This window comes from Nyctibius grandis, chromosome 11 (genome assembly GCF_013368605.1).
Source record: "Nyctibius grandis isolate bNycGra1 chromosome 11, bNycGra1.pri, whole genome shotgun sequence".
NCBI classification, from domain to species: Eukaryota; Metazoa; Chordata; class Aves; order Nyctibiiformes; family Nyctibiidae; genus Nyctibius; species Nyctibius grandis.
In genome coordinates, this window is record NC_090668.1 from 6,533,917 (window position 1) to 6,553,262 (window position 19,346).

At 58.7% G+C, this 19,346-nt stretch overlaps 3 protein-coding genes across 5 annotated transcripts; 1 reads left to right on the forward strand and 2 right to left on the reverse strand.

Annotated features, from left to right (window-relative positions):
• Positions 1 to 3,376, reverse strand: ULK3 (unc-51 like kinase 3). 3 transcript variants are annotated; one of them, XM_068410370.1, is made up of 16 exons: positions 3,236 to 3,376; positions 2,834 to 2,974; positions 2,514 to 2,634; positions 2,329 to 2,433; positions 2,096 to 2,239; positions 1,925 to 2,007; positions 1,680 to 1,835; positions 1,497 to 1,602; positions 1,332 to 1,372; positions 1,106 to 1,208; positions 923 to 987; positions 738 to 816; positions 621 to 661; positions 499 to 546; positions 366 to 420; positions 1 to 110 (listed from the first exon to the last, which is right to left on the reverse strand). In XM_068410370.1, exons 1-16 carry the CDS (start codon positions 3,344 to 3,346, stop codon positions 94 to 96), a joined length of 1,416 nt encoding a protein of 471 aa, XP_068266471.1. In that variant the 5' UTR covers positions 3,347 to 3,376; the 3' UTR covers positions 1 to 93. The 3 variants fall into 3 exon arrangements, with proteins under 3 accessions (XP_068266471.1, XP_068266473.1, XP_068266472.1); XM_068410372.1 differs by lacking the exon at positions 2,834 to 2,974; XM_068410371.1 differs by lacking the exon at positions 2,329 to 2,433.
• Positions 3,377 to 4,523: 1,147 nt separating this feature from the next.
• SCAMP2 (secretory carrier membrane protein 2) lies at positions 4,524 to 15,967 on the reverse strand. Its single transcript, XM_068409966.1, has 9 exons — positions 15,831 to 15,967; positions 11,185 to 11,265; positions 10,587 to 10,676; positions 9,819 to 9,936; positions 9,113 to 9,241; positions 8,422 to 8,581; positions 7,823 to 7,924; positions 5,958 to 6,075; positions 4,524 to 4,918 (listed from the first exon to the last, which is right to left on the reverse strand). Exons 1-9 carry the CDS (start codon positions 15,885 to 15,887, stop codon positions 4,772 to 4,774), a joined length of 1,002 nt encoding a protein of 333 aa, XP_068266067.1. The 5' UTR covers positions 15,888 to 15,967; the 3' UTR covers positions 4,524 to 4,771.
• Positions 15,968 to 16,114: 147 nt separating this feature from the next.
• Positions 16,115 to 19,285, forward strand: MPI (mannose phosphate isomerase). Its single transcript, XM_068410202.1, has 8 exons — positions 16,115 to 16,222; positions 16,578 to 16,705; positions 17,061 to 17,261; positions 17,345 to 17,486; positions 17,648 to 17,830; positions 17,939 to 18,112; positions 18,250 to 18,458; positions 18,928 to 19,285. Exons 1-8 carry the CDS (start codon positions 16,207 to 16,209, stop codon positions 19,144 to 19,146), a joined length of 1,272 nt encoding a protein of 423 aa, XP_068266303.1. The 5' UTR covers positions 16,115 to 16,206; the 3' UTR covers positions 19,147 to 19,285.
• Positions 19,286 to 19,346: the final 61 nt, after the last annotated feature.

Consider the following 19,346-nt stretch of genomic DNA (forward strand, 5'->3'; position numbering starts at 1 on the left):
GCCCCCCAGGGTGGTCACCCCGACAGCCTCGCCTTCCCTCCGCCCTGCCGACGGCATCTCCTGAGCAGCATCCCACCGGCCGGCTCCCGGGCGTCACTGCAAGGCACAGGCTGTGCCGGGGGGGACAGAGGACAGTCACTGAGCTGCACACACCGTCCCCCAGCCCGGGTGGGCTCCTGGGCACGGATCACCCCGCGCCAGGGGAGAGGAGGGCACGTGCAGTCGGGATTACCCACGGGCAGGAATATCCCTGCATGGCTGCGGCAGCCGTAGGGATATTCCCTGCCGCAGGACGACAGCCACGAGCCTCCCCAAGGCCCCTTTCCCCTCCGAAAGGATGAGAGGGGACAGAGATGGGGACTCACTGCTCTGGACGGACTCTGCCAGCGCCTCCTTGCCCATGGACTGAGCCTCCCGCATCTGCCGGGGGAGAGGAGGGGTTTCCAGCCTGTAACCCCCCCCGAGAAGGCTCCAGAGCCCCCCCGCAAGCAGCCGTACCTTCATCTGATCTTTCAGGTACTCAGCTCGGGCCATCAGGGTCTGGACCTGGCGGAGAGAGAGGAGAAGTCCCTTCAAAGCCACGCCAACGAGGACCCGCGCCGCCCCACGGCCGCGCTCACCTCGGCGTGCAGCAGCTCCCGTCGCCTCCCCGCGGGCTCCGCTGCGGAGGGAAGAGGGAAGAGCCATCAGCCACGGGCGCAGGATCTGTCCCCTGCCCCGCAGCAGCCTCAACTCACCGGCCAGGAGGAGCAGCAGCTCGCCCAGGCTCTGCTGGTAGAGCTCCAGGGTGTCACCGTCATCTTTGCCTTCCTCCTCCTGCAAGAGACCCCGGGGCCAGGCTGCAGCCGGGGAAGGGGGGGGATACACCAGCTCCCTCCCCCTCCACTCGAAGGGCGCGGGGCCCCCCAGATCCACGACCCACCTTGGCCACGGCAGCAGAAGCCATTTCCAGCGCGGTGCAGAGCCGAGGCTTGTCCTTGGCCATCTCTGCAAGGGGGGGACGCCGCGTCGGGGAGCGCCCCCGGGAGGCACCCGCCAGCCCCGGGCCCCGCCGGGTGCCCCCTTCCCGCTCCACCGGCGCTGGGGGGTCCCCAACACCCGCTACCTCTAAGGAGCTGTCTGGCCGGGTTCCCTTGCTGCAGGAGGTCCTTGCTGCTGGAGGTGACCAAGGCCTTCAGCTCCTCCGCTCGGGAGATGTACTGTCCCACCTGCCCACAGTGGCAGGGCGGTGAGGGGACCCTCGCCACGGGGGACAGAGGATGGGGGGGGCATCTTGCCGGGCTCAGCTGGGGGGATGCTGTACCCCAGCTCCCCAGGGAGTTTTAGCTCACCTTGGCCCGGATGGCTTCCTTCCGGCGAGCATCGCTTTCATCTGGGGGGACACAGTGATTGAACACAGGGGTGGGTGGGCTACAAACTGGCCTCCCCCGGGGTGCTGCCCCCCAAAACGCACCCAGCATCACCCAGGACCCTCGCAGCCCCCAGGGTGGACTCACAGTGCAGAGCTGGGACAAAATACTCCAGGGCTTTGCAGTAGAGGGAGAGGGCAGCAGAGGCGTCCCCCTCCTGATCCTTCTTCACCGCCTGCACCACCAGGTCAGACTGGGGGGGACAAGGAGGGGGGTCAGGGCTCAGCCCCACTGTGTCCCTGGGGAGCAGCCCCCCAGCACCCCGCTCACCGCCTTGCAGAGGCTCTCGGGGCTGGGGACGTGCTCCATATCCACGAAAGGGTGGGCAAAGAAGCCCTCGAAGGAGATGCGTTTCAAAGGGTCCCTCTCCAAGAGCTGTCCCAAGAGATCCCGACACTCCGGGGAGAGCGGGGGCCGGCTGGGCAGCTGGGGAGGGGACGGGGCTGAGACCACCGGCCCTACCACACGGGGCCGGGCTGTGAGATCCCCCCGGGCTCCGTCCCATCCCGCGTTACCTCCACAGCCCGCTCGCTGCGGATCTTCTCCTCCAGCTCGGCGAAGGAGCGGGAGGCGAAGGGCGGCCTCCCGAAAAGGGCTTCTGCACGGAGAGGAGGGGGAAAGGGAGCGGTGGGGGCGAGATGGAGCGGGGGAAACCGGCCCCGAGGGGGATAAAAGCCAAAGCCCACCGTAAAGGATGACGCCCACCGACCACAGGTCCACGCGGGCGTCGTACTGCTGGCGGCACACCATCTCGGGGGCCATGTAGAGCGGGGAGCCCCGCAGGACGTGCTTCTCGTCCCACGGCGACATGTACTGCGCAAACCCGAAATCTGCGGGGGGAGAGGGCATGGAGAGCTGGGGGGAAGGGGGGGAGAAGGAACTGCCACCCCCAGCCCCTCCCTGGGGACCTGCCCCTGACCTGCCAGCTTCAGCTGGGGGTTCTGCGGGGCGCTCAGGAGGATGTTCTGAGGCTTGAGGTCCAGGTGGGAGATGTTGCGGTCGTGGAGGAACTTCAGGGCACAGGCTGGGCGGGCAGACGGGCACATGGCAACCCCGGTGCCAAGAGTCCTGCCCCACAGAATCCCCGGGGAGGGCTGCCCTTACCGAGCTGCTGCAGGAAGACGCGTGCCACCTTCTCGGGGAGGATCCTGCGCATGCGGATGAAGCGGGACAGGTCCCCCCCGGCGCAGAACTCCATGATCAGGTAGATGTGGTCGCCGTCCCACTGTGAGGCAAGAGGACCCTGTCACGTTACCCCAGCCGGTCCTGCCGTGTATCCCACCGACGCAGGGTCTGCCTGGACCGGTTTGCCCAGTTGCTGGCACCGAACCCCAGAGATACACCTTCAGGGAGCCAGGATGGACCCCAGGACCTGAGCCACACCAGTGCTGGCTCGGTCCCCCCCGGGAAGCCCCCAGCCCCACCTGGAAGTCCTTGAGCTCCACGATATGCGGGTGGCGGATGGTCTTCAGGATCTCGATCTCGGTCAGCAGGTTCTCCACCGAGGCCCGGTTGAGGCTCCTCTTGCTCACGCACTTGATGGCCACCACCTCGCGCGTGTCCCTCTGCCCAGGGGAGCCAGCCCTGGAGCCCCCCCGCACCCCAACACCCAAACCGCCACCCTGGTGGGGGGGGGCCTTCCCCAGCCTGTCAGAGGGGTCCGGGGTGGGGAGGAGCCCCTGACAAGGGGGTGACGGGGGACAGGCTGGGGGCAGCAGGTCCCATAGAGGGGCTATAGGGATGGTGCCCTATATGGAGGGCTGCGAAATGGGGGCGGGGGGGGGGCAGATTTGGGGGCGGGGGGGCAGGAGGGGGCCCGGCCCTACCTTCCTGTAGGCCTTGTAGACGGTGGCGTAGGTGCCGGTGCCGAGGCGCTCGGTGAGGATGAACTCGTCGAGGCGCGGCGGGGCCCAGCCGGCCCCGGCCACCCCCGCCATGCCGGACCCCCCCGCCCCGCGCCGCTTCCGCCTTCCCGGCGCGCCGCCGCCTTGGCCACGCCCCCAGGGCGGACAGGCCACGCCCCCTCACTCTGGCCACGCCCCCCGCCGGCCACGCCCCCCCCGGCAGGACAGGGTTTTTCTTCAGCGCACGTACACATTTTATTATTAATTACTTGTTTTTTTAAACATTAAAAGATCAGACGCCTGAAAAAAAAATAATACAAGGGGATTGGGGTGTAAAAATGCCGATTTCGGTGTAGGAGCCCCCTCCCAGCACCCCCTCTGCCAGCCACAAGGTGCAGCCCCCCTGGGCAGGAGGGGACAGAAAGGGGCAACGCAGAAGTCTGCAAGTAAAACCCCCTCCAGCATCGCTCCCCGCTGTAGAATGTCCCCATCACGCCTTGCCACAACCTGCACGTCAACCCCTGCAGCTCATCCACATCCAAAGGGATGTGCCAGCATAGCACACAGCTAAACACACATCAAACCAGCTCTCCCCCAGCTGAAATAAAAGAAAAAAATATACACAGGAGGAGGCAGGCAAGGAGGAGTTGTCCCTGGAGAAAAATTCATTCATGCTCAAGCTGGCAGGCGATCAAGGTTGGCTGCAGAAGGACGTGGCGGGCGCCGCGGCGTGTTTGCGCCCGAAGAGCAGAGCTGTGAGTCAAACCAAAACCCCTTTTCCCCTCCCTCCCCTGGTTCAAGGCCGCAGCGAAGATTTGGTCCCCGCTGAGCCCTTCTCCCCCTCTCCGTGCCATGGGTGATGGCAAAAGGGCACAGGAGCCCCGAGGGCTGTCGTCCGCAGGATCCTCATGGAAGCAGAGGGGGGATCCGCTGCGGTGAGGACAAACAAAAGACATTTCCCCTCCTCTCGAACCTGCTCCCAGGTTTTCCTCTGTGCCACGTTACCCCGACTCTGGGGAAGCTGTAGCAGTTAAAGAGGTCAAAACGCAGCATTGTGTAAGTGTAATAAACCAAAAGTACAGTTTCTGCTCGTAAAATTAACGACATAAACTACATGCAAGTTACAAACCCTCCCCCCCCAAAACATCAGGTAATCAAATTCTTCATAGCAAAGGCCAATAGAAGAGAGAGTAAAATCAAAAACCTGCTTCCCCTTGCCTTCCTGCTACAGAGAGGGCGAGGGGAGGGAGAGAGACAAACACTCGGTATGTCCTGGATAGAGAAATATATTTGCTTCAGAGAATGTCTCCCCACACCCTAAAACAAGACAGGGAAAACTAATTGTCACGAAGGTAGGCCAGCTGAAGCTAAAAAAAACCAAACCAGACCTCATCTGGAGTCGGCACCACAGAGCTAACGTGGTACCCCCAAAAAGTGCATCTTTAGGGAAAAAAATAACCCAAATGAAGGTTGGGGTGATGATGGCAGAGGGAGCGAGGGGAGGCAGCCCGGGAAGGGCTAGTTCCCCCGGAAAGCACTCTGTGCAGCTGAGGAGGCCGCCCCGGCGGCGGCGGTCTGGAAGCTCCTGTTGGTGAGGATGCCTTGGGAAAACTCTTCCTGGGCCCTTTGGAAACTGGCTCCTGTGCGCCGATACAGGGAATGCACCTGGGAGACAGAGAGAGGGGAAAAAACAAGGGAAAAAAGAAATCAGCATGCGGTTGTGGGCTTGCTGCGCACACCTTGCTTGCCAGCGTGCTTCTCCTCGGCCCCATCGCTAACCAGCTCTCTTGGCAGCTGGAGAGGATGGGCTGGAGCCGTGGGCTCCATCTCGACCAGCACGTGATGCTGTGGATTTCAGGAGACCCCCCTTTGTGGTAAAACGTGGAGCTCTCAGCAAAACGGCAGGTATTGGACCCAAAACTCCTCTCCCCACACTGTGATGGTACGGACACAAACCCTGCACTTACAGGACCTGAAGGTGCCTGCAACCACGAGCACCAGGTATTGCCTTCAAGATGCAATTTAGGAGAAAAGGAGGAGGAAGCCCTAGAAAGAGGACCAGCTCAGTCTGCCCCTGCCTTCCCCAAAGCTAGGTTTCTGCAGTTAATTGCAGAACAGCAACCCTCGCACAGCCAGTCAGAGGGAAGGAGGGAGGCTTGTGTCTGGGAGGCAGAGGGAAGGCACTGGGTTGGATCCCACCAGCCTTTGAGAAGTCCCACAAGACCGTAGCAGCAGTGACTTTAAACCCTGCACATCCAAAGCCATTGCCTTCTCTGCTCAGCCAGCTCTGGACAGACTCAAGCTAAAGGGAGGTGCAAGAAATCTGATGAGGGTGACAGCTGGGACCTCGCTGGCCATCTTCTCTGGACAGCAGCCAACACAGCAAGCCTTCCTGCACCTTCCTTTTTTCCAACGTGCACAGTTAACAGCGTGCCTTACCGAAGCCTCCGTGCCTCTTGTTCCCTCCCCAAAGGCTGCTTCTCACCTTGGTGTCCCCTTAAGTGCTCAACCCACTTGGCATCGATGAGAAACACAAGCAAAAATACTCTCATTAAAAGCTCTTGACATGACAATGCCCCGATTACATCTTCAAAAGCAAACTAATCCCCACAGATGAGAGGAGGTGGCAACCCCGGGACACCCTGGGAGCAGCCTGATCTGCAGATCTGCCGTTCAGCCCTCGCCTTGCCTCCGGGCCACTCACCTGCTTCAGGAGGAAGAGCGAGAGAACCGCGCAGAGCGTGAAGAATCCTGCCACCACCATCATGATGATGGCCACGGCCAGGTTGCTGTGCACCTCGGAGAGCGCCGCGATCCACCCGCTGCGAGAGAGGGGAGCAGGGTGAGCACAGCGAGCGGTCAGCTCGCGGCAGGAGAGGGAGCAGAGGGAGCAGAGGCACTGGTGGTTGCACAAGAGCCTTTGGGGGAAGGTTACAGGGAAGTGCAAAACCAAACCTAACAGCTGTGCAAACGGGGACCCAGAGCTCATCCAGGCGCTCGTTTGGCGACCAGAATTTCCACTATCATTTCTAGAAGTGATCAGCCTCTACACAAGAGAACTGTACTCACCTCACCCGTGTTACAGCCCTGGCCCCTGGCCCAACCCCCTCTAAACAGCAATCAAAACCCTTGGCACCGTCACAGCAAGTCACCTCCATGAGCACCTTCTCCAAATTCAGCTGAACAGTGTAAAGATAGGCTGGTACATGTAAATTAGAAGAGATCCACTGACCTCCATGTCACCACAACAGCTCTGCGTGGCCAGGGCTGTAAGTGTTGGGAGGGGGAGGAAAAGGAAGGAAGGGATGAAGCAAAGAGCTACAGAAAGAAGGAAACTGGCAGGTGTTGAAGGAAAGGGGCAGGAAGGATGCTGGGAGTCACCAGTGCTTGGCTGTGGGCAAAAATACCAAGATGCCTCACTCAGAACACCCTCCTGGGTGCTGGAGAAAGGAATTTTTCCAACTGCTAAACCAAGCAAGCCGCGTGCCACCAGGAGAGAGGGGCTCCAGCGAGCCACACCGTCCCATGGGATGTGCTGCACAACTTCTTGCTCATCACAAGGAAGCGCAAAGGCACACCACGCGCTCCAGCCAAAAATAACCGCGCCGTCTGGCTCGAGGAAATGCAGCAGAAAGATCAACGCACGCTCTCCGCAGCCAGACTAAAACCGGCGTGCCCCCTCCCAGTCCCCCACGCCGAGGGCAGCACCAGCTAGCAGGGGAGGGAGCACGAGGACAGCTTTGCCCACGAGCCGTTCTGCAGGCGGCGGGCAAAAATAGACAGCGGTTTCAGTGCACTCATCACCTGCAGGCTCCCCCCAGGAGCAAACCACTAGCTCGTTAACCTTTTCACTGTTCACAGCCGATCTGACCCGCGGCCAACGCAGCAAGGCGAGAAGCAAGCCGGTGCTGTCACTGCAGGGGACAAACGCTGACAGGAGGCCTGTTGGACCCGCTCCAGAAGCCCCGACTCACCCTTCTGCACAATGCCATCGAGAAAGGGCGAGGGCAAAACCCTCTCTGCTTATTTTTTGAAGCACAGCCCACTGCCAACACGCTCGAGAGAAATTCAGGAGCAGGCTGGGGACAGAATCAGGCCGCTGGCAGCAGGATGGAGCCAAGCCATACCCAGACTCTGTGCCAGAGATCCCTCACCCCGATGCTACAGCCTCCATTTTAACCCCAGGCAGATGCGGTCAACACGAGAGGCTCAGCATCAAGAAGGGGCAAATATTATACGTATTAAGTGAGGGGGGAGGCAGCAGAGGAGGCACTGGAGATTTCACGTACTCCTTTCAGCACTGGCCTGCAGTAGAAAAGGTATTTGCCTTTGCTGGGACTAGGATGGGGAGAACAGAGAGAGGCAGCCCAGGTGGGACCTGCCCAAGCTGTGTATTGGGTGAGAGAAGAAAACCGTAGCAGAATGAGACAGGAAAACCATGGGAGAACAAACAGACAGCTGGCAGAAATCAAGAAGCAACGGACCCCAAAGCTTCGGACAGTCACAGCTGCGGTGAGCAAAAGCACCCGCGCAGGGCTGTGACACGGCAGCCCGTGAAGCCCAGCTTACCTGTCCCCCCAGCCAGGGATGCCGACAGCCTGGATGATGTAGATCGCTATTTGGCAGAAGAAGATGAAAAAGAAGACGAAGAAGCTGAAGGAGCTGTCAGACCTGCAGGGGAGATGGCAGCAGGAGTGAAACCCAGGGATGCTGATGACTGCACAGATTCCCTGCTCTAGGAGGAGGGAAACAATTTCAGTGCACCCCTTTCTCCAGGGGAAAGCTGCTACAGGGAGGTGATTTCAGAAGGAATTTATGCAGCAACACAATTTACAACACACCCCCTGCGTGGGGCGAGGCGGGGTGAGGGCAGCTCCCTTAACCCCCGCAGTGTGCTCAACACAGCCACATACCAAAGGGTCTCTCCGAAATGAATACAAAGTAGGACCCTACGACTGGCTGAGCGTGGCTTTCCAGAAGAAAAAGGACCACCATAGTCAACCTCTATCAGGTATTTCTAATGTGTTTAGGAACAAGTGGGGGTTTGATCTATTTAATGAAGCAAAGAGCTGGAAAAATCCTGCAGGCCATACACGATCAGAACAGATAAACCCAAAGCTCCTCCCGCTAAAAGCCACATCCCCGTTACAGAGGGAAACGGTACTTGCCTGAAAGCCTTGTAAATCGGTCGGTACCAACAGAGAAAGGCACAAGGGGTGAATAAAACAAACCACAGGATCGAGAGACCGAAGTCTACTCCTCTTTCCACCTGGACTGTGAACCACGCCAGGCAAGCAAGCAGGTTTAGGAGCAGGGTAATCGAATGCACTGTTCGGGATGGGAGAGAGAGAAGAGACATCAGTAAGTCCTCAGAAAACACAGACGTCTCTCCAAGCATCCCTAATCTCTTGCTGAGCACAAGGAGCTCCTCTGAACAAGGAGCCTTTGGGCCATCCAGTTCCCTTTCCTCACTTGAAAGGAAAACAGAGCTTAACCGAAGAACCTCCTCCGATCCTGTGGCTTACAACCAACTCTTCAGTCTTTTCAGAGCACTCAAATTCACAAATAAGGTTGAGGCTGGTTTGCACCCATCTCTGAACTGCGCTATCTGCTGTGTTTCAGAGTCTCAGGAGAGTTGTTAAAGTCTCCATTCAACAACAATCAAAATTCTGTCCTGAATGAGCTATTCCCAAAGAATAAACTCGGGAGCCCTTTACATTTGCCCTCATAAAAAAGGCAGGCAGACATTATTTTACCCTCACAGACAACACCTACAGAACTCACTGCAGGTCAGAGCTCAGCATTTGATACAGCATCTTCTCAGAAAGGATTTTCTTCGCAGTTCAAGCTATTACTTACGCATCCACAAGTAATACAGCATCTTGCATATCCGCTGGTAGTCAGCTGGGATGTCTGCAGAGAAATCCTGATAAAAACACGGCTTGATCGGACACTTCTTGGGAAGAGGCGGCCAGTTGTTTTGCCTCGCTGCGGGAAGGAGAAAGGAGAGGCTCTTCTCTTGTTGAAAGATTCATTCGCAAGTAGCTGTTCATGCACCCTCACACTAAAGCCTTGGGAGAGGCTGGGTCTTGGTTTGAGCAGGCAGCACAGCAGGGATGTGTCAATCCTGCTGGCAGCGGCGAGGCAGGTCAGCCTGGTCTGAGGGCTTTCCTCTGTGGGAGGCAGAATTCCCCCGCAATGGCCAAAGGGCCATCGCCACGCGGCACCACAAGTCCAGGTTGAGGTGTTTAAAACCGAGATTAGGGGGAAATAATGTTTTGCTGTGTTTAAGAGAGCCTCGAGACTGACAAAAAAGCTTTATTGCTCTCCGTGAAAAGCCTGAACGTGGCAGCATCACCCAACAGCTCGTTTCCCACCTTGTAAGTTATGGGATGAGAGGGACAGTCCCAAGAGGGCTGCCACGGCTGTGAAGGGCTAGAGGAAAGACACAGAGCTTGTAAAAAGCTGCATGCACTGGGACAGGCTGAGCCTTCCTCAAATCCTGACCAGCCAAGCGACCCAGGCTTCCCCAGGCATCACAGGCAGGGCAGGAAGCAGTACTCACGATTAATGCTGGCTGCGTTACTCTGCAGTTCCCTTTCCTTCTTCTCCAGCTCAGCTGCCTTCCTCTCTAGTTCTGCCTGCTGCTGAAGAAGTCCAGCCTGTGCTGCCGCAGCCACAGCCTAAAGCAGGGGGAGAGAAAGGTAAAGTCCTTCCCTAACCCAGTAAACACACCAGATGCCAAACTGGCACGGAAGCAAAGGCAATTCATTAGCAACGGTCGAGGACAGTTTGAAAGCTGATCTGAAACATCTTGAGGCTTTCTGCCTTACCTGCTGGAGGATGAAATCAAGATCAATGCAGAACTCCACCCAGATGATTCTTTCTTACCCCACGGGAAGACAGGGCTAGAAGAGCCCCCAAGAGGCTCAGTCTGTTGCCCATCCTCTATGCCCTTCTCTTTCAGCAAAGCTCTGCTTTTCTTGCAGCTTCTTCTACCTCCCAGATAGCCTCCTTGCTCTAAGTGCTCTTACAACAGAGCAGCGAGCAGGGCTCCTGAGTTTAGCAGGACAATTCCCTTCCCAGCTAGGAGAGGAGGTTCAAAGGAAAGGCAAGGCAGCTGCCTACCACACCTCGTAAGCATCTCTTCACCCCTTTTGCTGTTCTGAGAACTGATCCTTTCTCCTAGCAGCCTCAGCTTCTCTGCTCTTTGGATGAGGTGGTCCTGCTGGTCGGGTACTTGCTAACGTGCCCAAGCAGCAGCTGCAACGTACAGCTAGACTGCATTTAGACTCCTGGAAGCGAGCGTGGCAGCAGCGAGGGGTTGCCATACCTGGGGAGTGGGCTCCACGGATGTCTGCAGAACAGCAGGCTGCGAGTGGCCGGAGGCCTGCGTGGCTGGCGTCGTCCGCGCTGCATTTGTCTGCACATAAACCCACAAGCACAAGGCAAAAACATTACATTTTGATTTTGACCAGTTGTTCGAACTGCAAATATTGCTTTACCCCGATTTCCTGTTCTCCTTTTCCCATTTCACCCACGACAGCAGCCAGGAAATAAGACGGAAGCTCTTGCAGCGATCCATCAACGATATCGCCACAGCAGTTCAGCTCCCAACCCAGAGACCAAACAAATACTGATGCGTCCTAAAACATCTTCTCCTTCACATTTCATCTAGCTTTACTGTGAGCCAGCAGCGAGTTTGAGAGAAGCTGTTCCATGCGAGCGGAGAGCTCCAGCTGGGAGTTCACTAGTGCTCCAGCGCAGGAGCAGTTGCTCACAGCTTGCCACACGCACCATGAACTACTGTCCACGGGGAAATCAGCTGGGAATGCCTCCCTCTTTTTCTTTTAAACTGCACCTATCAAGGGACCTCCTACACGGCTAAAGCCACCCCCGAGATACCCAGCGCAAAGACACGCGGCACATACCAGCTGGGAGCTCTCCGAAAAGGGGTTGAACTCATCCAAGCCACTTTGGCTAGCGTTCGTGAGCTGCGTCACCGAGGGGTCCTGAAAGGAGAGAAGGCAAAGCCAAACCAGCATCAGCTACAGGTCAGCATTAGCTTACACGTTATCCACGCTGCTTGCCTTCCACCTGCTTGTGAACTGGGAACGGGACGGGGTGAAACGCACGCTCAGAGAGTTGCTGGGCGCTCAGCACCACCTCCCAGTTTAATTCTGCTGGCGTAACAGCTGCCTTCACCTGCCCCCACAGCACCTCCCACTCGTCTCCATCAGTCTGTTTAAAAAAAGGCTCTCCGCACCTCTACTGAAAACACCTTCCTTGCCTCACCTGCAATGCTCTCAGTTATTTTTATCTTCTCTTTTATACCCACTACTTGCCATAAAACGATCCCTCTTTGATAGCCAGACCTGGAGTGTTTCTCTCCCCAGTTATTAGAGAAATGAGGTACTTTTTGAACTCGGAAATCCTACTGTGAGAACAGCCTGGCACCCTGATAGCTGGGTGTAGCTAAAAAAACGAAAGTGACTTTTCATCCCTCCCTCTCCCAGCAACTCATATCTTGAGCTCAGTCATTTTAATTTCGCGCTTAATGGGGCGAGAAGCAATTGAGGCTGCAACAAGGTAAGAGTGAGCAACTGGGCTGACCCAGTCCATGTGCTGCAGAAAGTCTTTCAGCTTGTCTGCAACTCGCTGGAGCCGTTCCCTGGGGTTTGAGCGCAGCCTTCTGCCGAGCAAGACGCGCACAGAGCAGTTAATGAGTAACCTCGCACATCTCCTCGATAGCAGGCACTCCCTACGCAACAGGTTGCACTAGTTTATGAATCACCCCAGGGCTGAGGGATCTCAGAGGAGGAGGTTTTGGATGCTGCTTGATGGAGCAGCCAGGCAGGGCTGTTAAAAACGGGGAGCATCAGCAGAAACGCCGTGCTGGAAATAAGGGCTGCAAGGACTCAGGGCATGGGCTGTGCTTCACTCCTTACTCCTCCGGAGGCTTTGGCTTAACCAGTTTCGCCGACAGGAGCTTACAAACCAGTTAATGCACGATACCCTTTAATCCAGACCAGGCGAGGTCCCAGCCTGACCAAAGTCCAGCAGATGACTGCACAAGGAAGAGAAACTCCCTGAAAGGTATGGGAAGAGGAAAGCGAAGGCTGCATAACCACCTGAAGAGCCTGGACGGTCAGGCTGGGAGGAAAGCGCTCAGAAGGAAGGAGAAATGCTAGAATACAAGGCAAAACACACGTTTTTCTTCCCCTGGCTCACCCCCAATCAAAAAGTAAGCCCCTGAGTTAAGTGGAGGCTCATCAGCACAGCACTGCTAGGGAAAGGGCAGGCTGAGCAGGGCAGGGAGAGCAGCACCACTGTTTCGCTGCTTCCAGCTGCACAACAGTTCGACTTCCAAGGCAGACAACCTCTCCTCTCATCGCACAGCTTGAAAAACAAAAATTACTTAATTAGGCAGCGCGGCCAAGGCAAGGCAGCTCAACTTAACTGGCTTGCTATTGTGCAAGGGTGTCTAAAATAGATACACAAAGAGAAGGGAATTCGCAACAAAGCCGAAGTGCGTTTGGACACGTGGGTCTGCGCCCTGGATAGGGCAGGAAGGAAAATGGCAGCTGTGAAACCCAGGGTGATACAAAGGCAGCAGCTCCCGCAAGCCTGGACTAGACAGCGTGAAGGAGGAGCAAGCACAGAAAGGCAGAGGAGATGAACGAGGAGTCGCCCACCAACTTGACGTTTTACAGTGATTTCCCGCAAGCTACAGACCAAAAGATGGTTCACTCTTGAAACAAGCACAAGCCTGATCCTTTATGCTGTGAAACGGGGAAACACTTAACTCAGCCACTGAAGCACTTGAAGCCATTCCTGCTTCAGAGCCAAGGAAAAGCCCGAGCACCTGAAGGCTCTCTTACTTCTCCAGCTATTCCCTTTCATTAATAAATACGTCCAGCCACAAACTTCGTGCTCACAAGTCAGACATTAGACTGAGCTGCAGAGTGCCAGGGAGCAGATCCCCATTTGTCGCCCTTCCTACCATCGCTTCCACAGGCCGTAGGGATACATGGCATCATTTTTCCCAAGTTCAAATTCCCCAGAGCGGAATAATTTTGTGTTTGGACCAAATTGCACTGATGTGAAGATTAAAATTGTTTTCAAACGCAGTGTTTCATGCAAATATGAAGTTGCCGTCACACTGTGCCAGCTGACAGAGCTGCTGAAGACGTTGATACAACAGGTTTGTGCAAGAAAGGATATTCTTCCATCTCTTTCTGTTCCCACAGGTAAAAGGAACAAAACAAAATGAGATCTAGATGAGATCAAAGCAAGAGAACTCAAACGAGAATCGCCTGGAACTTCACCTGGTTGTGTAAATATCACAGTAACTGCCCCAAATATCACCAGTCCTGCAGTCAGCCACCAGCACAGGACCTCCGAGCACTGCTGCTGCCTGCAAGATGCACTGAGATCTCTCTCACTGGATTTTATTATCGATATCTCTAAAAAGGATGGAAGTTTCCAGCCCTCTCTGATGCTTGCATCGAAGTTATAGCAGGTTACTGAGTAAACGAAGGCAGTTAATCATCTCTTGTTAACTAGGTAGAGTAAGTCACAGAAAGAAGAGCCAGAGATATTTTTAACAAGACCCAAGCAGCTTATTTTTATACCAAGCTTGTTGAACATCACGAACAAAGTCTCCTTAAAAGGTGAAGACGCCCAGTTACATCAGGATTTGCAGAGTACAACCGCTATACTGGGATCCCCAACGAGGAGAGACAACCCTGGTGCTCTGCCCAAGAGAGATTCATCACAAGGCTGGGAGGGTGAAGATGCTTCTAGTCTTTCAGCAACACCTTCAGAGCGTGTGGAAGGGGGTGTCAGCGCCTGCCGGGTGGGCAAACCGTCCCTCTAGCCCCGCACGGAACCAAGCCAGCACGCGGATCCAAACGCGGGCAGGGGATGGGCTCGTTTCATCAGCTTCACTAGACTGGGGCAGCGCTGTCCTATACCGTGAGATGCTATTTTCAAATCAGAGAGACCGGGCTTCGAGGGGCCCCGCAGCAGCAGTCGGAGATTCCTCGCAGCCCGCTGCTGCGACTGGGGAAATTTTTCTTTAAAAAAAAAAGGTTAACGCAAAACCTCACACTCCTGAAAGGATACAAAACCTGCCACAAAGACCAGCTGTAGCTGCAAAGAGCTGTCAGACAACCGCAGGGGCATCCGCGGTGCCACGTACGTTTGTCCTCGTTAAAAAGGAAGCCTGAGGTCGGAGTTACCTGTTTTAGATTGCGCCCAGTCTTTTGTGTTTAAAGAGCGAGTAAAGCACGAGCACGACCCTGTTCGGAGAGTACTTACTTCCTCAGTGTTGAAGCAATAAATCCCTGTAGGAACAACGACTGTACACGAGCCACCCCGTATTCCCCCCCACGGAACGACTATTATAGGAACATGGTCATCCAAACCCCTCCTGTTCCCGAGGCACACGAGAGCACATTAAAATGAAGGCAATGGAGAGAAAGGATTTTTTCCTTCCGATTTCAGTTTGATCCCTCAAAACATGGAGCCTCATCAACAAACAGTTTCACTTTGGCTTGGCCAGGAAATCACAAGTGAGGAAATCTCCCCTTCCCCCAGATCCCGTCCCAGGCAAACGCCAAAGGCGAGGTGGTGTCCACAGCCACTCGCTGCTGAGGTGCAAAGCCCAGACACTCATTTCCACCCCACGGCCACGGGAGTCAGGCCCGAGGGGCTGCTCCCAACCAGCTCCCTGCGTAAATGACCCCACGTTTCAGAGGAATGGAGGTTAATCCCACAGAGGAGTGGACAAAACCCCCAGGAACCTCAAAGGGAATCCCACGCTTTGGATTAAAAACCACACCCAAAGGGTGCGTTCTGCCCTATAGGCTCAGTTTTAAGAGCTGACACTTACAGCACGTTAAAAAAGGACCCCAAAGAGTCCGTCAGACCACCCTGCAGTGCAGTCAGGGATCCCTCACCGGGTTATTCTTAATACCCCCACTCTTTTGGCATCCTCTGACACAGGGGTGGACCGCTGGCCCCAAAACCCCCCAGAAAGCCTGGAAAGATGGGGGGTGACATGGACTGGAAGCACGGGGTGACGCGAGACCACTCCTGGGACGGAGGAGCGCTCTGTTCCGGGGAGAGATGAGGGCGTCAGGCAAGCCACGGCGGGCAGGGCTCCGCAGGGCCGGCGGGTAGAGCCGGGGGGGACCGCGGCTGGGTCACCCCGCTCCTGCGTGACCCCCGGCGGGGCTGGGGACAGGGGCAGCGGGGACCCCCGGCCACGGACGGAGAGGGATAAGGGAGGCGGGGCACGGCGGTCCTGGGGGGTCCCGGCGCTACAGTAGGGCCCCGGGGGAGGGGGTCCCGGGGGAGGGGGGGTCCCGGGGGGTCCCGGCCCTACAGCACGGCCCCGGGGGGGGTCCCGGCCCCGCAGCACGACCTCCCTAATCCCGCCCCCTCGCCCTGATTGGCCACATCAGGGAGGAGCGGTGCCGCCATTGGCCAGCGACGCTTCAGTCCGTGCCACGTCCCGCCGGCGGCGGGCAGGGGAAGGCAGCGGCCGCCCGGGCCCGGTGCCGGTGCCCACCTGGAAGGGGTTGATGTCCACCGGGTCGGCGAACGGGTTGGTGTCGAAGCCCGACATGGGCGCGGTCGCCGCTGTCTCCGCTCCCGCCGCCGCCGCCGCGCCAGGCGCTTCCGGGGGCACGTGAGGGAGGCGCCTGCGCCGTCGGCCGCGTGACCCCGACCCCGCCCGCCGCGCATGCGCTTTGGCGCGCCCGACGCGTGACGTCACAGCGGCGGCCCCCGCCTATACCGCGGCGGGGGGGGGGGGGGGGGGGGGGGCGGTGTTACCCTATAGGCGGGGCCGCGCTCTACCAGGGGGGCAAGCCCGGCTCGGGGGAGGCGGTGCCGCCGCCGCGGGACTACGGCTCCCGGCCTGCCCCGCCGTGCCCCGCCGAGCCATGGCGGAGATCCGCGGTGAGCGCGGCCCGGAGGGTTCGGGGCTGGGGGGGACCCTCCCTGGGGGGGCGGGCTGTCCCCTGGGGAGGGGGGTCCCCCGGGGGATTGCGGACTCTTGGGGGGGCGGGTCACCCCCCCGACGGAGACATCCCCCCCCCCCCGGGGACCGCCACCCCTGCCCCGACCCCCCGATATGATGATTTAAAATTGCCCCCCCCAAACCTACCCACCCTCCCTCGGTCCCCACTCTGCCCTGGCCCCCGTTCACCCCACACCGCAGGGCTTGGGGTTGCCCAGCTCGGTGCCCAGGAGGGTTTTGGGGTGCAGAGGGTTATTTCTGTCCCCCCCATAACATGTGGCTTCTCTCCCGCAGTGTTCCCCCTCTCCTGCGCTGTGCAGAGCTACTCCTGGGGGAAGCTGGGGCTGGAGAGTGAGGTGGCCCAGCTGCTGGCCAGCAGTGACCCCCTGGTCCAGATCCAGCCTGACCGGCCCTACGCGGAGGTGAGTGCGCGACCGTGTGTCCATCCCACCCCTGTGTCCATCCTGTCCCCGTGTCCATCCCACCCGTGTCCATCCTGTCCCCGTGTCCATCCCAACCAGCTGTGGCTCCCACCATCAGCGTCCAGCTGGCTCAGGGAGGGCTGTGGATCCCCTGCCCGTCCCCGCTCCCCCATAGCCCCCGGGGGGCTGTGGGGCTGCCCGAGGAGGAGGAGAGGAGCAGCCCGGCATGACTCAGCCCCCGAGGGAGCTGCCTTGCCCGTATCGATCGCCTCCAGGGCCAAGCAGCCTCGAGAAAAGCCCAAGTCATCCCCAGCTCAGGGGTCTGTCCATCTGTCCATCTGTCTGTCTCCCGCAGCTCTGGATGGGCGCGCACCCCCGGGGCAACGCCGTCATCCGGGATAACCGCATCCCCCAAAAGACCCTGGGCCAGTGGATCGCCGACAACCCCGCGTGCCTGGGGGCGAAGGTGAAGGACACTTTCCAGGGGCACCTGCCCTTCCTCTTCAAGGTGCTGTCGGTCAACACCGCCCTCTCCATCCAAGCGCACCCCAACAAGGTAGGGAGGACCCCGGGGGGGGCAGCTCCAGCTGGACCCCACAGCCCTGGGGGCTCACCCAGCTCCTCTATCCCCCTCTCCAGGAGCTGGCGGCGAAGCTGCACGCCCAGTTCCCCGAGCACTACCCCGACGCCAACCACAAGCCCGAAATGGCCATCGCTCTCACCCCCTTCGAGGGCCTGTGCGGCTTTCGGCCGGTGGAGGAGATCGTCTCCTTCCTGCAGAGTAAGGACGGCGAGGGTGGGCGGTTGCGAGGTGGGACCCCCCCCAGTGCCATCTTCCCTCCCTGCGGTCGTTCGGGGTGGGGGACGGTGGCTGTGATACCTCGGGCTGGGGGTGCTGGGCTCCCCTCACACCAAGGGTGACTTGGGCTGCCCACCCCGCAGCCGTCCCCGAGCTGCGGGCGCTGATCGGGGAGGTGGCGGCGGAGCAGCTGGAGCGCAGCGGGAGCGACGACCCCCGCGGCGTCTCGGCCGCCCTCCGCGTCTGCTTCACCCGCCTGATGAAGAGCGAGAAGAAGTTCTTCGTCGACCAGCTGAACATGCTGGTGAAGAGGATCTCCCAGGAAGGTGGGTCCTCTCTGCCCACCGCGGTCCCCCGGAGAGGTTTTGGGGGGGTCTGTGTTTAGGGGAGGGGATGGGCACCCCCCAGCTCTCTCCTGTTTTCTGCCCACGCAGAGGCGGAAGGGAAGGACACGTCGGGGAGCAACGGGGACCTGCTGCTGCGCCTGCACTCCCAGTACCCGGGGGACATCGGCTGCTTCACCATTTATTTCCTCAACCTGGTGAGGCTGGAGCCGGGAGAGGCCATGTTCCTGGGAGCCAACGAGCCCCACGCCTACCTGTATGGAGGTGAGCATCGCCGTGGCCTTTCCTAACCCACAGGGACTGTCCCCCAGGGTGGCCACGGTCCCCTGCACAAGGTTGGACCCCCCTGGGGATGGGCAGGAGGGCTGGGGTGGGCTGACAGCGCTGCCTCGTCCCCGCAGACTGCGTGGAGTGCATGGCGTGCTCGGATAACACGGTGCGCGCCGGCCTCACCCCCAAATTCATCGACGTCCTCACCTTGTGCGAGATGCTCAACTACACGCCGGCATCCAGCAGCTCCAAGATCTTCCCGGCCGTGCAGAGCCAGCTCGACCCCAGCGTCTACCTCTACGACCCGCCTGTGCCAGACTTTGCCATCATGAGGATAGAGGTGAGCGGCAACGGGTCCGCTCTGGGGACACGGGGCAGGTACAACAGCTTTCCCCCGTCTTGGTTGTGCTTGTGGTAGGACATCTCGGTGCTGGATGGGGTTTTCTTCCCATGGGTTTGCTCGCCCTTGTGGCTACTGCCCCAGGGAGGATGGAGGGATGCTTGGGGCTGCTGGTGTCACCCCAGGCAGCACTGCAGGCGCTTCTCCCTTCCCTGTTCCCCCTGCCTAGAGCTCGCTCGTCTTCTCCAGCAGCTCTGGGCAGAGGGAGGACCAGGAGGAGCTCTCAGGGGTGCAGCTTGAGTGTCCTCAGCTAAGTCGAAGTCCCGGGGCTTGGGCTGCTGCAGGCGCAGGGTGGCTTGGGCACAGCAAAGGTGGCTGCAGGCTGGGAACGGGGCTGACCCCCTTCCAGCTCTCCTACGAGAAGAAAAGCTGGGGGACACTCAAACCACGGTGACCCTTTCCATTGCAGATCCCCGCCTCCATCAAGCTGTACCTCCTCTCCGCCGTGGACTCTGCCAGCATCTTGCTGGTGATCCAGGGGACGGCCGCGGGCACCTCCACGGCCGCAGCCTCCGAAATGACTCTGCGTCGTGGCTCCGTGCTCTTCATCTCTGCCAACGAGAGCGTCTCCCTCCACCTCTCCTCACCGGACGGGATGCTGCTCTTCCGAGCCTGCTGCCTCCTCTGAGCGGGACCTGGACACCTTCCCACATTCCAGTAGCTGGAAACTGGCCTGGGCAAAGTCATCTCCCTTGGAAGTTTCTCCTCCATCTATTAAACCCCCAAACCAGCCTGTACCCCGTGTATAGAAAGAGCGATTCCATTAATCGACTCCTTGGCCGTGTCGCGGAGCAGAGCGGGCAGAGGAGGAGCTTCACAGCTCGTCAG